General features: G+C 40.5%; 1 protein-coding gene across 1 annotated transcript in view; it reads left to right on the top strand.

The window, feature by feature from the left end:
* Positions 1–16,301, top strand: part of wnk1b (WNK lysine deficient protein kinase 1b) — a 117,428-nt gene that overhangs the window by 77,230 nt on the left and 23,897 nt on the right. The window contains exons 6-15 of the mRNA XM_034673650.1: positions 1,933–2,021; positions 2,690–2,829; positions 2,926–3,005; positions 3,193–3,444; positions 3,654–3,726; positions 4,391–4,584; positions 6,629–6,940; positions 9,228–10,640; positions 12,914–13,006; positions 13,807–13,881. Coding sequence (XP_034529541.1) covers positions 1,933–2,021; positions 2,690–2,829; positions 2,926–3,005; positions 3,193–3,444; positions 3,654–3,726; positions 4,391–4,584; positions 6,629–6,940; positions 9,228–10,640; positions 12,914–13,006; positions 13,807–13,881 — 2,721 coding nt within the window. The remainder of the gene's footprint in view (positions 1–1,932; positions 2,022–2,689; positions 2,830–2,925; positions 3,006–3,192; positions 3,445–3,653; positions 3,727–4,390; positions 4,585–6,628; positions 6,941–9,227; positions 10,641–12,913; positions 13,007–13,806; positions 13,882–16,301) is intronic.

The following is a 16,301-nucleotide window of genomic DNA, read 5'->3' as shown; positions in this document are numbered from 1 at the left end:
GAATTAAGTTATCATCCTCCACAGCTGTTTCTTTACAGTACAGGGTTTTTTTTGTATATGTATTTGTGAAATTACAAATAAAAAGACTCAGATGAAAGTGGCACAAACTCAACTCAGCAGCAGAAACAGAGAGAAACTAGCAAAATGAGATATGGGTGAACTTTTCAAAGTTCTCACACAGTGTGTAGAAGATTGAGGCCCCTTTGCATGATGTTTTATGGCTGAGGGCAGTAGAAGCAGTGGGGATAATGTATGGCTGGTCTTATTATACTTTGACATAACGTGCTGTTGACCTATGGTCCGTCTCCTTCTGGAACATTCCTAACCTCCAATCAGCCTTATTAAAACTGCAATCATGAACTCTCTGTCTCTCCCTCTCCTTCATCCTCCATTCCTCTGTCAAACTTAATACTATTACTTCCTTCATCAGTGCTAACTTTGTTTGGCCCTGGAATCTCTGAACGACTCTGTGTGTGTGTGTGTGTGTGTGTGTGTGTGTGTGTGTGTGTGTGTGTGTGTGTGTTAGAGAGTGATGGGGGGTTGTTATATAATGGTGAACTCGAGGAGGCTGCAGGAGAGAATTGAGCCAAGAAAGTAAAGAAAGAAAGGAAAGAAAGAAAGAGAGGAGGAAGAGAGGACAGGGCTGGAGGAAAGGAGCAGAAAGAGGTGGTCAAACTTTTCTGCCTGTCTGTGTATCTGGCAAACACAAAGTCAGTTAGCCAGCCAGTAAAAGTGAAAACTCCTCTTGATTTATCTGACAGTCAAAGCGGCCTCAGTACTTTTTGGGTGAGTGACTTTGCTTCACAAATTTTCAATGCATCATTTATCGGGTTTCTTCTCTTGTAAGTGTTTTTTTATTATTTCTTCCAATAAGCATCTATCTTAGGAGTACGTTTGTGTGTGTGTATGCATTTTAACATGTCTTTAAAGGAGAACAAGTTTGATCTGTTTCATTCTCTTGATTTATTTCAGCAGCTTTTCAGACCCACTGTTTTTCATCTGAGATCTGAGTAACTAGATTTCAAATGTAACTGATATCCCCTTTCACCAGACAGTTTGCTGACATAATATACACTGAAGTGTTGTCAACACAAGTCTGAGACAAACTAAAAAAAATGTAGGACTCTGTATTCTGACGTCTTCTTTTATTCAGTCATGATTCAGCTTTTTGTTCATCCAGGCTCATTTGTTTTCCAGTCTGTTCTGTGCCTCCACTAACAAAGTTTTAAAGAATGAACCGGTCATTGAGATGCCTGCTGTCGAGCTGTGTCGCTAAACTTCTGTTCAGTTTTAAGGGACGTTTTTTCTGAAAACTTCTCCACAGGCTTTTGGAAATGACTTGTTCTAAGCTACTATAAAGAGCCAAAACGAAGTCTGTAACAGGCCCTAGAGCGTTCTTCAGTCTGTGCCAAACTTGAGAATGAATCCCTGCTGATGCTTATAATGAGTTTAATTCATCAGAATAACTTTTTGATGTCTTATTGGATCCAAAGGGCTGTAAATTATTATTTATCTCTGACAGGGTATCTTGGTTTACGTAGTTTGACCCTTGGCAGGAACTCTGTATCTAAAATGGTAGGACTTCACTTAACACTACTGTTCAAAGATGCTCTCTTTTCTTATTATTGTTTAATAATGACATTTCACTTAATCCTGCTTTTATTTATCCATCTTGTCTCATGATATCCTAATCTTGAGAATGATTTCGTTGCACATTGAGTTTCAGAAAATCAAGTGATTGAACGTATATTTGTGTGTATTTAAAAATGGCAACTTGAGGGTATGTTTCTTCAACACAACAGTGAGAAAGAGCACGAGTGTGTTTTAGTAGCGTAAGCAACGTTATCTTTCCTTTTGTTCTAGTGTGCTTGCGAGTAATTGGCTTATAAGAAATGCTACGCCTTAACTCCCTTTTTCTTTTTGTGTGTGCAGGGAGTGAAGCCGGGCAGCTTTGATAAGGTAGCCATTCCAGAGGTGAAGGAGATTATTGAAGGCTGCATCAGGACAAACAAGGATGAGCGGTGAGACTCAAACATACACACTTTTACACCGCCACTGACTTGGTTCTATCTTGATAGTACGAGGTGTAACTTATGGTATGAAATCTCTAACTTGAACATAATAGATCACAAACTCTGAACAGATATTATATAATATCACAAAAGGAAACACAACACTCAGAGTAGGTGTGTGACATCATCTAATCCTGTTCTGATTCACAGCCTCTTGGTCTGAAATAAGAGGTCCTCTGTTCTCTCTGTTCATGCTGTTAGAGAGCCAAAACATTCACTCTACTCTCTCCTGCTTTAGAAATGAACCAAGGCCCTTCTTCTTATTGTACAAAACCCTGTCTCCTTGGTGAAGACGAGTCATCTAATTCCACATGTCAGATCTGATTGGATCCAGTCCAAGAGCGCTTGTAGTTGGAACATCAGTCTCATTTTATGATTTAATCCTAATCTTTTTTTCGTATGTAAAAACCAATAGAAGGCCCCAACACGTGAGAGTGAAATCTCTGTAAGAAACAGTACTGCTAAATGTTATCAGCATGTTAAATCCCATATCCCAATGAAAATCCACGTACGTCCTATTAGCCTCTGAGCTGCAGGCCAGCTCACAAGGCACAGCTGCTTTTGAACAAATTGGTATCAAGTCGTTTTGTGTCTATTTTTGTCTCCTTTTCTCGTAGGTATGCTATAAAAGTCCTGCTGAACCACGCGTTCTTCCAGGAGGACACGGGGGTCAGGGTTGAGCTGGCAGAGGAGGATGATGGGGAAATGATTGCCATTAAACTGTGGCTGAGGATAGAAGACGTCAAGAAGCTCAAAGGCAAGAAATAACTTCACTTTTAACGCTAATATTAACTTGTAGCTCTTTTTTTACTGCTCAAAAATCCCTAATCGCCTATACGCCACTAATTTGCAGGCAAATACAAAGACAACGAAGCCATTGAGTTCTCCTTTGACCTGAACAAGGACGTCCCTGAAGATGTGGCCCAGGAAATGGTATGGGAAGTCAAGAGGGGGAAAGTATGGAAAGATAGAAAGATGGTGGGACAAGTAATGGGGAAAATGTTAGACTTTGGCATGAGAGAGTGTATAAAAGGGAAGTACATTTGACAGAACGACAGAATTATTGGGCTTTTTATTGTGAGAGGTTTGATCTGTGTGACTTCACCTAACACCACCCCAGGTTGAATCCGGTTACGTCGCTGAGGCTGACCACAAGACCATGGCCAAGGCGATCAAGGACCGCGCGTCTATGATCCGCAGGAAGAGAGAACAGAGGCAGCTGGTACGAGAGGAGCAGGAGAAGAGAAGACTGGAGACTGAACAACAACAACAGCTGCAGCAGCAACAAATACAACAACAGCAACAACAGCAACAGCAACAGCAACAGCAACAGCAACTACACCAAGAGGCACTGAAATCTGCACACACACAGGTTTGTCTGACAGTTACCTACTGCAGAGTTAGAGTTTGGGGGGAATTTCTATCTGGTAGTCAAGAGTCTATGTGGTCCTTTTTCCTGTCATATCTGTTTTCTGAAATTGGACTGTGTGGACTCGTGGACAGCGGAAGCCTTAATTGTCTTACATAATCCATTTTTATAGTTCCTCTATTTTGTCCTAGCGTGTGTTTGTGTGTTTGCAGGCAGAGGCAGGAGAGGACACTGAAGTGGAGCAACAGCAACATCATTATCAGCAAACCGGCATCTCTCACACATGTAAGAAAAACCACAAACAACAGAAACAGTTGATAATGTAGTGTACTGCATCATCATGGGTTCTATTAACAAGGACCTTGTTTACAGAGATATATTATCACCCATGTGTTGTTTGGATTTCAGATTATTATGCCCCATTCATAAATAAAGGGATGTTCCCACAAGGTCTGTATTATTTACAATCATTATGGGATAAATACTCCTTTCTGCACATCCATCTCTTAAAAAGACACACCTCACAGACACATTACTGTACAGCTCTTACATAAGATTTTCTGGGCAGAGACCCATCAACTTTACCTCGAGCCAGGAGGGTGATTCCAGGACCATATTGTCATTGTCTTCCTGCAAAGCAGTAGCAACCATTGTTGAGTCAAACCTATCCTATTGTTCCAAAAATCACTGCCCTGGAACTGTTAATTTTTCCTTCCTGTAATTGTGTGCCATTGAAGGTGTTCAGAAGCTGTCATTCTTTTTATAAACAAAGTGTCCTCCCTGGTGGCTCATGCACTTTCTAATGACTTATAAATAGTGCAAATCCCCTATTACATAAGATTATTCTAATGCCAGAGTACATTTTGTAAACAATGTTTTTACTTGAAGTCTAACTTTAAGACAGAGTTTAATACACGCACCAAATATCTCGTCTGTTTCTCTCTCTTAGCTGAAGGAGGTTTGGACAGCGGCCAGGGCTCCTCCGTTTTCTCCTCAGACTCCCCCCACCTGGGTCAGCTGACCATGTCCTACAGCTGCCCCCCTTCCTCCCAGCCCCCTTCCCAACCCCAAACCCCCTACCCTCCCACCCCTTCTGCAAACCCTCAGCAGCACCCAGGCTACGCCCAGGCACCGCAGCAAATGGTGAGTGATGATGTCATCCTAACAACACACACATAGGTTTTATTGCACATGTCAGATCACGGTCACGTTTTACACATCTGCCGGGAGTGCTGTGCTCGCAGGTGTGCTGAGATTGAGCCCTCAGTTTGAAGTGAGCGATGCTTTGGAGTGAAGTTTGCCGTGTTTTTAAGTAGGAGTATTGATCTTTTTAGAAAAGAGCATGGTGTTGATGTGTTTGTTTTTATTCTGAGATGATTGAAGATTTTTTTATTCTATATGAGCATTTAGGAGTGAAACAACTATATATCCAAATCAGTTAATAACACAATTGCATATTAACTTCCTCAGCCAGCTATAGATAGTTTTAGTTGGCCAGCAAATCCAGCAGTCAGTAAACCACCTATGTTTATAGTATGCTAGCTTGAGATATATTTTCTGTTTAATTTCATCTTCAAATTTGGCATTTTACGTTGAGCCTATCAGATGTCATGCACACTCCAGTTCCTTATTTCCTTTCTCCATCAAGTCTTTATTTTATTTTATTTTTTCCAATATTTTTTTAATTAATTTTTGAACATATAACATTTAATATACACATATGTAGTATAATAATAATAATAATAAGTCTTTATTATATATATTTTTTAATCATCTGCATATTTAGTTTATAATTGGTTACCTTTCTTTGTATTATAATTTTTTTCCAATTTATTGATAGTGACACGCTTTAAAACATCATCAAAACCATACATTTGACCTTATCTCACTCTGGAACATCATATTCAGCCTAGAAAAATATTTTTATTATGCAAAATATAAAACAATGCCTGCAACTTATTTAGCGAGAATGCTGATGGTTTCCAAAATTATTTATCCCCCCTTCACAAGTATTGTTTTAAAAGATGACCTTTCAGATGCATAGGCTTTATTCCACCTATTTATATTTCACAGATAAACTCCACACATATCATTGTTTATTCACATTGACATGCATTCATTTGACATATTTTTCCAAAGCATTTAAAGTAAAAGATATAAGATCTACTTTTCATTCAAACTATAAGCGCATTTCCCAAAAACAAAAAGTTCTTCCATGGATTTGCTTCTCTGCTTGCACTTTTTGAATACTGATGTTTTTATATCATCAGTGTTTCTGCTCTCCCTTGTAACCTTAAAACAATCCACCTTCCATCAGCAGCTTTAGATGAGCAGATGGATGACAGTCCTTGTTAAAACTCCTGTCATAAGATCTCACTAATGGAGAGAGGACTCTGTATCATTAGACTTTTTACTCAAATTTTACATCTGGTCTTCTTTTAGCTACAGCTGCTGTACAACTTCCAGTTTAGCAGAACCAGTGTTGACTGATTTATCACTGAACGGGCTGATCATTCAGTTTGTAGGATGATGTGCTGAATAATTAAATGATGACTTATTTTTAGGTCACTGTGATGTAACATAACATTTCTCAATGGGCTAATGTCTTCACCAAAGGTCATTTATTGGGGCTGATGGACTACGTTATCTTATTAAGCAATGTGTGATTAAAATGGTTGATTTAACTGTTATTTTCCTTCCTTAAATTGTTTTTAATTTGTTGGTTTTTTTGTTTTTAATTTGTTTCCATTTTTCCATTTTTGTATTCATTGTTCAATTTGAGTTTTATTGTTGTTTACTGAAGTTTTTCATGAGTTTTATTTAAAAATCATTTATTTTTCTTTGTGTTGTGCTGTTTGTATTGTTACATTCCTAATACATTGTTAGATGTTGACACACATGTTGGCAAACACTGAAACTGTTCCTGCTACAGTCCTGGTCCTGCTGCTCATGATTGATCCCTATAGAAATATGTCACTCAGTATTTTCACATGTTTTCATATAATTGTGATTGTTTGATTTGTTAGCATTTCTCATTCCATCATTGTGTTTATTAATTGCTTTCTTTACTTATTCCATGAGTTCTCCTAAGTGTGTCCATTGGTTATGTTATTTTTTATGTCTTTTAATTTCTTTGTGTTTATATTTCATGTCGGTCCTCCCCATCACCCTCCTCCCCGGCACACAGCCCGCGTCACGCCGTCGTCGAAATCGTAGCATGTCTGTATGCGTCCCTCCCTCCTCCTACTCCTTCTCCCATGCTCCTTCACCCCTGGCTGTTCGTCCAAAGCCACCCTCCACCCCTCCTCCAGACCTGTCCTTCTCCTCATCCTCCCACACCACCACCTCCCCCCCGTGCATGCCTCTCGCTGCTGAGAGGGACACATTCGCTGGGCGCCTCTCCAAGGCCCTGGAGACAGTCCTCCCCCTTCACCCTGCCTCCTCCGTACCCAGGGCCAGGCAGCGGAGGGCCAGCCTGCCTGCCCTGTTCTCCAGCCCCGTAGGTTCAAAAGTCTTAATCTCAAAGATGTCACATGGGTGGTGAGAACGTGAGAAGAGGGGAGAGAAAGAAAGTTGGGCCACACTGGTGTCTGAAAGCTGTAAAAAAAAATTGTAGCAGTTTCTTAATATCTTAACGATAAAATTTCCCCTGTCATCATGTCTGAAAACTGATGCAGAAGTCATTATACTGAACAAATGTAAGCAATATGGAGCAGCGGAATGAGACTGGGAGGAGTGTTAATGAAACAGCTTGTATTGCTCATGCTGATGCAGCAGTTTTTTTTTTATCATCGCAGCTTTGTACAATCACTTAGAGCCAAAGAAAACAATGAGTAAACAACAACCAGATGACTCAGAAAATGAAATTCATTATCTGCAAGCTAAATATTCAGTATGAGATTTTTGGCTCTGCAGCATTTCCCTCCATCATTTTCTAATGAAAGATGAATATGTATGCAGTGTCCTTGTTAACATATTTGTTAAACATTCCATAATGAGAGGTGAGCTTCTATTTGTACAAGGTTTAAACAGCATGGGTTGAATGGGTGCAGTATGTTGCCATGAAATCTAGTTGTACAATATTAGTTTCAGTAAAAAAAAAACTGCCTCTTACTTTAGATTCAAGTAGATTTGTGAGACCTTAACAGTCGTCAAGCTTAGTTTGATTTCAGACACTGATGTGAGCCTTCTTTCTTCCCATGCATCTCGTTTTGCTCTCTTTTTCTCCCTCTCTGAGACTACCATGTGTTCATATTACTTGCAGATTAACTGGCTTGAGCTTTAACTTGCTCTATGACGCAAATGTTTAATATCATGTGCATCTGCCATCTGGAAATCTGCTCACTTGACAGCCAGCATCAGCCAAGTGGGTTTATTTCCTAGTATTGACTGCCCTTATTAGACAGATAGAAGAAGAAGAAGAAGGAGGGGATGAAAAGAGGGTCAAGAAGTTCAAACTACCGTGGGGATTAAAAGGCGATAGACTGTATATGATAGCTGTCTCAGTGACAGCACCTATTGGTTTGTGAAGAGGCGTTACGAAGCTCAAAGATGGTCGTCAACAATATCAGGAATGCTGACTCCAACTAGCTACTAATTACTCTATAAACTGGCATAGTGTTGGAGCTGAGGCAGATCTTAAACCCCCCTTTCTGCAAACTCAGCCTTTTTATGCATAAATCTGGCCTAAATGTAATCAAAACAGATGAAGAAAAGATGTAGAAGAATGTGGCAGTATTTTTTTTTGTTGTTGATAGAACAGCTTGAAAGAGACAGGAAATGTGGGGAGGGAGTGAGGGAATGACATGCACCACATTTTGTTAATTGATCAGGAATCAGTTCTACAACCAGTGCAACAAGGACTGTAGCCTCTGTACATGGAGCAGCTGCTCTAACTCATGAGCTAAATCAAAAAATGAACTATCAAGTCCAAAATGAAAATTAATATTGGCTCTAAAAGTGTTTCTTTGAAACTGTTAGACTACTATTGGAGCTAGCCTTGTGTGGAACTGCAGTTTTTTTTTACATTGGTTTAATTTTCAACATTAGAGGTAGCTTCTTATTGGAGGCCATAAATCAGGCCCCCTGAGTTGCCTTAATTGAATAGTTTTCCTTTACACTTGAAGACAAAAACATGCTAAATACTTGATCTACGTAGTTTTAAAAAATCCTCTGCTTCTCATCATAAATCAGTCCTCTTTCCCCCTCACAAATGGTGTTAACCAGTAAAAGAATCCTACTCTACTTTGACTCCATTTTTCATGCAAACAGGCTGTAACAAATCTCCTTCTTCATCCATCTCACTATTTTCATAGATTATTTTTACTATAATTTCAAGTCTGAGGTTGCAACTGCTTAGAAACTAAGACCCTATCTAACCCTAACAGTTTTCCCGAGTGCAGATTCATCAGGATATTACTGAGCCCAGAACCAGCATTTTACCTTTCTCCTCCTTATATTTACTACCCATCTGTCTACCTTTACTGTCCTGTCTTCTGATTGGCGACTCGTCTTCGTGCTATGCCAGTCTGTCTGCTTGTTATGCTGCAGATATTTTTATGTTTACCCCCTCACTTCAGCTCATCACTCCTTCTTACGGTTTCTTCTGTCTAATGTTCACTACATCATTTTGTTACGATGATATGTCTCTCTCTTCCCCTCTCATTGTTCTTACACTTGTGCTCATGAATGTACTATTTTCTCCATTTCCTGTGGGGGCGTTGCTGTGTTTCTTTCTCCTCTTTTCTGAGACTCATCCTTAAATTCATTGTATCTCATTGTCGCAGCAGCATTCAATGCCGCACCCTTACAGCGGTGGAGCAGCAGGAGCAGGAGGCAGCATCCCCCTGCCAAATCTTCCAGATCCCTCAACAATTTTCTTCCCTTCCATCCCTGAACGCCCCATTTCCTTCTCTCCTCCTCCCACCGGGCCTCCTAAGGCCTACAACACCCAGAGGCGCAAGAGCACGTCAATTCTGGAGGCACACACCCGACACTTCCAGCCTGCCTATACTCGTTATGGCAGCAGCCTGCATCCTTTTTCTGGGATGGAGGGAGTAGAGGCCCCCTCTCTCTTTATGGTGAACCCAGGTTTTGCAGCAGCTGCTCAAAGACTTGGTGTTGGGGAGCCGCTGCATCTCCCAGGACAATCTGACCCGAGTATGTACGGCTATAAAGACATGAGAGCAGAGCATGAAGAAGCAGTGAGGAGGTTAAGTCTAAATCAAGCTGCCTTATTGGACCATTATGAAGCAATGGCATATGGAGGATACCCAATGACTGCACACCAGCTTTTCCATCAGCAGAGGCAAGCAGCGGCCGCAGCTGCTGGTTTGGGATATGAACCCGTTCCTCCACCGCAACCAGCGTTCTTGCACCCACACCTTATGCAAAGAATGAGTGCACACAGCCCCATTCCTCAACCTTTAACCCCAATGAGTGCCCCTGCTGGAGGTGCTGCTCCTTCTTCTTCATCTGATGGATGTTACCCACAACAACATGCTTCTCCATCTGCTTTCTCCATTTCTGCACCCCCCGTGATGACTGATGGCCCACCGCCAAGTGGAAGTGTATTTGAGTTCCATTTAGCTGCAGCCGCCGCCGCTGCTGCTGGAGACCCAAGCGTCCTCGCATCCAGACTATACCGACCCCGAAGGAGCTCCATGGACCTCCCTCTGGAGGACAACACTGGAACCGGATCAGGAGGTTCAGGCACATACAGCCGACTCCAACCCGTGACAGAGGAGCTGTACGCATACATCAGTCCTGAGCTCCCTCTCCCCCCAGGGAGTCTTCTCCTCCACCACACAGGTGTAGCCGCCAAAGACAGAAGCCCTGAACCCTCCAGTGACTCTTTGGCGTCCTCTGATGCCGGGGAGTTCCAATCGCCTCCTCCACCACCGCTCCTCCAATCAATTGACTCCTCTGCTGCTCAGTCCATCCCTCACTCCTCATCCGCCTCCCTCTATGACTCACCTGGAGGAGTTTATCCCATAGACCCCCAGGGGCATCCACCCTCCATGCAGGTCTTTCTCCCTCCCACCCTGTCCTCAGAGCTCTCTCTGGGGGGAGCATCATCCACTCAGCTGGAGTCTCTGATGCAGAGCGCCTGGGCCCGACATGGAGGAGTGATACCAGCCCAGCCTGATATGACGTACCATGAGTCATTGCTGGCCATGCAGGCCACAAACCCAACTCTGGTACTAAGTTAAGACCTTAAATTCCCCCATTTACCTCTGGGTTGATTACTATTATAAAACATTAGTTGCTTTTCCAGTAACGATCCACAAACATCTGTTGATGCGTGGTAATTGCAATATTTTGCCTTCTACGCTCTTCTTTCCTGTATTATTTTCCCACTCTGTTACTGTAAACTATCATAAATATTCATAAAGAAGATAGATAGAAATGGGTGGATCCGTCTTTGAAAAGCAGCTGATTGAATTCATACCAGTGATTCTACCCAGAGGTTTTCAAACCCCAGTTTTTTTGTTTACCTTGCCAACCCAGGAGCCCCCCGCTGAAGCTCCCTTGTCGTCATGTAGTCTTTGGTTGTGATTTGAATCCCCTCCAGAGTGAGTCTCATGCTCCAGCCTTCAGAATGACTTGCATTCATCCTCTGGCACTGTTTGCTTGTCAAAAATTATCTCTAGAACAGTGTAACTTCGGTCTCATGTCATTAAGACAACCTGGAGTACATCTGGGTACAATCAGGCCCAGAATCTTCTAATTGAATCATTCACAAGGCCATCTTTGAGACACACTCTGGTGTTCAAGCTTTATCAGCAAACAGTCTAAGCCCCCTTCTTTCTGTATTTACGTTGTGTATTTTATTTTTGTTTTATTTTCTGTCAGAATCAGTAAGTAATATTTTGTTTGTATGTTCATATATGAGTGTATATGAGAAATGTGTGTTTGTGGGAGTATACTGTATACTTGCATTATCACTCATGCAAATCCAAAGTCCATTAAGTCTGAATAATTTATTAAAAACCTCAAATTAGAAGCACTGAATATGTAAAGGAAAAAAAATGGAAAAAAAAAAGAATGAAAAGAGTGAGACTGAGACTTTGTTGATTTGTATGAACAAACACACAGAGACATACAACAAAACAAAGGGGGCTCAGACAATCCCAGCGATGTAACCATGCAGGTAGACATTTTATTTGTATATTTAGACTCTCTGTTGTTTTGTGTTATAACTGCTAAAGATATTGGCTTTGAGTCAGTTCTTTGTCATGGCGTATTATGTTGTCATTTCCTGTCCAGACTGGAAATCAACTTCTTGCACAAGGTTCAAAGGTCACGGTCCAAAATCATTAAACTCTTAGGATGCTGATATCCTCAATGCCACCTTTACTTTCTTCATTGTTTACTTTGAACCACTCACAATCACTGGTCTCCACTTTTTTTATTATTATTTTTTTTAACCTGTAAATACCTGCTTTTCTTTCACATTGATTTTTCTTTAAGTTTTCTCTCTTTCTATACGTTTATTTAATAGAAACCAGTGTTGTTAAGTCTGTATTGTGTTGAAATGAGTACCTTTGATGGTAAAAGGTAGGTGTCAGCATGTGTGGTGCAGAATCCTTATGTAGGCTCCGACAGCACTTTGTGTAAGTGGGCTTCATTACAAGTTACATACATACGTCTAAGGGCTCATACCAGGGTCATTATTCTCTGTATGCTGCTGTACTTTACTGGTAATGATTATGCACATAATATGCATTAAATATGGGAATAATTCCAAATCCTAAAACGTGCAACTTTTATTAGATTCAGGAAAAAATTCAGAACCCAAAACTAGAATATCTGATGTCTCTAATCCTGATCAAAACTTGCTGAAGGGTTGGTATGGCACACTCCAATGACCTGTGAGCAAACAGCCTTAGAATAGAGGGATGTTTAATACTATAACCAGGATCAGGAAGAGTTGACCACCATTATAATGACTTCTTCACTACTTTACATTGTACCTTGTTTTTAGTGCAGAAGTTTGAAGTGTTACGACTTTAGCAAACAGGAGTATATTTGAATCTCTTCGACATTTTAATGTAAGGGCCATTTATTCCAGCTTCTACTCTGTGCTTCCTTGATGTTTTATCACTACCGATCACTTAGGACTTGCATGTGAAAAAACCCTGTACTTACACCCTTCCTAACCCCAGTACTGTGCCTGTGCTGTTATATGAGCTACACTACTAGCTGTGTATATGCATATTGCTGTGTTTGTACAGATATGTGTTGTCTGTGTGCATGACTGCAAACACAAGAAGAAAGGCTCATGATCAGTAGAACAGCAGACGTACCTTGTGTTAGCATTCATGTGCGTTTTCTGACGTGTAAGCTAGAAACATGTTCTCATTAAGTCTTGTTTTCTCCCTCTCTTGATTCCTCCTCCAATCTTACCCTACAACATCGCATCTCTTCCCTCCTCTCTGTCCATCTGTCTTTCTGTGAATCTGTCTTCCAGCAGCAGGTTCAGGCTCCCCCCTCTCAGCCCTCACCGGGACCCGCTATGATTCCTGCAAACACCCAGCCTGCTCCTCCTGGGACCTCCCAACAGGTATGACGACTAAAAGAAAAACTGAAGCCGCCAATTTCATAAAAGCAGCTTCCTCTTGTCATTTCTCATCACTTTTTCTTACATTTTTATTAATACTGTTTCCCCTTGATGTTTAAACTGCATTAAGATAACACCAAAAATAACTCCACCCTTTTTTCCTTTTATACAGTAATAATTCCTCTGTTGGCTTTTCTCTTTGAAGTTGTTGCCTTAGCTTGAAGGTTACCCCTCCCATAGAGCTGGCACTCTGCCCACAGTAATACCACAGTATTTCTGTGTTTGCCCCCAGCACTGTTATGAACTAATTGCTGTCTTGAACTGATTTGATTGAGCATGAAATTAATAATCAGAGATCAAATGTTTCTTGTCATAAAAAGATGAAATGTATTTAGTTCCCTTATCTGAACCAGCCGCTGTCCCATAATTACTCTCATCCTGTTTCACATAAGAGATATATTTAAGGCTTCAAACTGTGGAAGATTTCTTTGCTGAGTCATTTTTAAGAGTGCTGACTCATGTTTTTGGAACTTTCTGGAGGTTTTCTAATTGGTTGACCACCACTCAGGAAATAAACAATGAAGGAGATAATATATTAATGAATTTAATAAGGTAAATTTGATTTTCCCAGCTGGCATTTTCCATTTAACTCTGGTTCTTGTAACAGGGATTAAAGCTGATCCAGGTTATTAAAAGCACGACATGATGGTGAACTGTGCATGCTAAAAACGTATCAATCCTTAAAAGGTTCTTTGTGCAATCTCTGATCTCCTCTATCTCTTCCTCTCTCTCTCTCTCTGCAGGTCGTCTCATCCAGTCAGAGCTGTGCTTCAATTCAGAGCCCTACACACATATCTCTGCCGCAGGCGTCTGCACAGGTACACAGAAGTAGCAGAACTAAGTCCAATACATGTAACACAATACTTGATAAATACATTCCTAATGCACACAGCTGTCAGTTGTTCTGGATTTTAAATTAAGTTTCCCATATCTGCCTGCTTTCAACTCAACCCACACACACACCTGCATACACTTACAGTAATTACACACACTTGAACTTTTGCACCCAACGCCAAACTGCAGCCAGTTTAACACAAATACAAAAGCAGAATTTATTACTGTCTTCAAGGATACACCTCAGGGTTTGTTAACCTTAACACAATATGTCAGTGTTCTCCAAACACTCAACTGTAGCTTTACCTGATTCACACATGAATACACAAACACAAACACTGACATGTAGTGAACACACGGTCTGCGATCAGTAAAACCACAGCATTAATCCCTTTATGATATCTGAATCATTAAGCTTAATCCTCTCATGATGTCAAACTGTCAAGCAGAGACATCTTTGAGTGTAAATATAAATAACTGGAATCTAAAGTTTAAAGTGTGGAGAGAAAAGCGGAAACAAGTCTGATTCCTTGTAAACCATGCACTGCACATTTTCAGTCACGTGACTGGATGTTTTTTTGACTTCAATTCAGTTATCCGCTCGACCATGTGACCGGTAGGCTGTTATTCAATCAGCAAGTTAGTCATTTATTAGATATTTCACTGAGTCAACAAATAAGTCATGTTGATGGAAAACAACTGATTGATACAGTTCGTAGATAATGTGATTTTGCTCTATTGGATAGTTAAGGCATGTTTTGCTTGATTTGACTGTTTTTGTTTAATTCACTGTAAACTGAACCCAGCTCAGTTTGTTCTCTTTTCTTTCTCTCTTTCACTTGCATGCTGCCTGTGTTCATCACTTGGTTTGATTTCACGTGTCTCCCTCTGAACATGTTTTGTTTTTGTGTTTGATTATATATTTACTATGTTTGCTGGAACAAACTGGATGGCTGTATGTGTTCAGTTTTGTGACCTCAGTCCATCTCCCAGTTTAGAACATCTGTTCTTTCTGTACCAAGCTGCTCATCTAGCTCTGGTCAAGGTATCATTACATTTTGTTGTGTGTGTGTGTGTGTGTGTGTGTGTATGTGTTTTTGTGTGTTTTTTTTTTGTGTTTTTTTGTGTGTGTGTGTGTGTGTGTGTGTTTGTGTTTGAATGCGTGCAATTTAGAGCGTAGATGTATAAACTGTGTTTTTGTGTTGTTTGGATGAAGTGTGATAGTGTCTTCTTTTTTACCCCAGATACTCTTTCTTATCTGACTCCAAAGCATTGGTTGTAATCTAAAAGGCGTTTTTCCACTGCAGGAACATTACCCAGGAACTAGGGACTTTACCCCTGAACTACATGCGTTTCGACCGGAGGAACCAGGGTCTAAATTTAGTTCAGGGGTAGTTAATCTCCCCCTGAAAAGCCCCTGCTTGGGGTTTAGTACTTTTGAAAGGTCCTGGGACTTTCGGTTGAACGTAGTTTACACAGTTGTTGAAACACAGAGGGAGTTCCTGGGAATGCATACTAGTTTAGTTTTTTATTAAGATTTCAAAATACAATTTAATATAATTTTTTTTCTCCATATGTCACTGGCCTGATTTGCACAATCCACCAGGGACTTCAGTCCACGGTCGAAACGCAGACAACAATGGGGGCACAGGAACCTTTTAGTTCCGGGGAAAGTAGTTCTGGGGGCTAAAAGACCCCGGAACTCTTGGTCGAAATGCACCTATACTGACATATTTTTTACCATAGCATCACTTTAGGAAATGAAGAATATTGTTGAAGCTGAATATTAGTAACTGGAAAGGTGTATAGTATAACTTACATCCAAGAAACAGAAGAAGTATGTTTGTTTTTCTGACTCTTTCCACCTGAGGTTTTGTACTCAGATCACATTTTGTGAATAAATATGTAACTGCTGTAAATTAAGCAAAGCAGTGCATGTTTGTTTTTACTGCCTTCAGTTGTCATTGTCTAATAATTGGATACATAATAACATTCAAGTTTGATGTATGTTTGGAGATTTAAATTAATTTGGTTTCAAATTCTGTGAAAAGCAGCTGACTGTAATTGTGAGGAATTATAGAGGGTTATTTAGAGCTAACTGAGGAGTTGTTTTTGTTCTAATAGCACTTGTTGTTCTTCATTTATCATTCATTCTTGGTACATTTTCAAGGATTAAAGCAGCAGAGCTAAAACATTTGCCTCAGCATATCTCCCTGAATCCTTTTGTAATGTAAAAGAATGAGGCAACAATCAAAGTACAGAAAATATCCTTGCTCCTCTCCCAGCTGTGCCGCGTGTACTGAACTCTGTCTGTGGAGATCTGAGGTGTTTTTGGTTGCATGATTTTACAGTTTTTACACGACTGTCCTCTCACTGAGGTTTGTTTTAATTTATGTCACTAATC

This window comes from Notolabrus celidotus, chromosome 21, assembly GCF_009762535.1.
Source record: "Notolabrus celidotus isolate fNotCel1 chromosome 21, fNotCel1.pri, whole genome shotgun sequence".
Lineage (NCBI taxonomy): Eukaryota > Metazoa > Chordata > Actinopteri > Labriformes > Labridae > Notolabrus > Notolabrus celidotus.
Note: the sequence above shows the minus strand (reverse complement) of the source record. Positions and strands in the feature narration are given on the sequence as shown.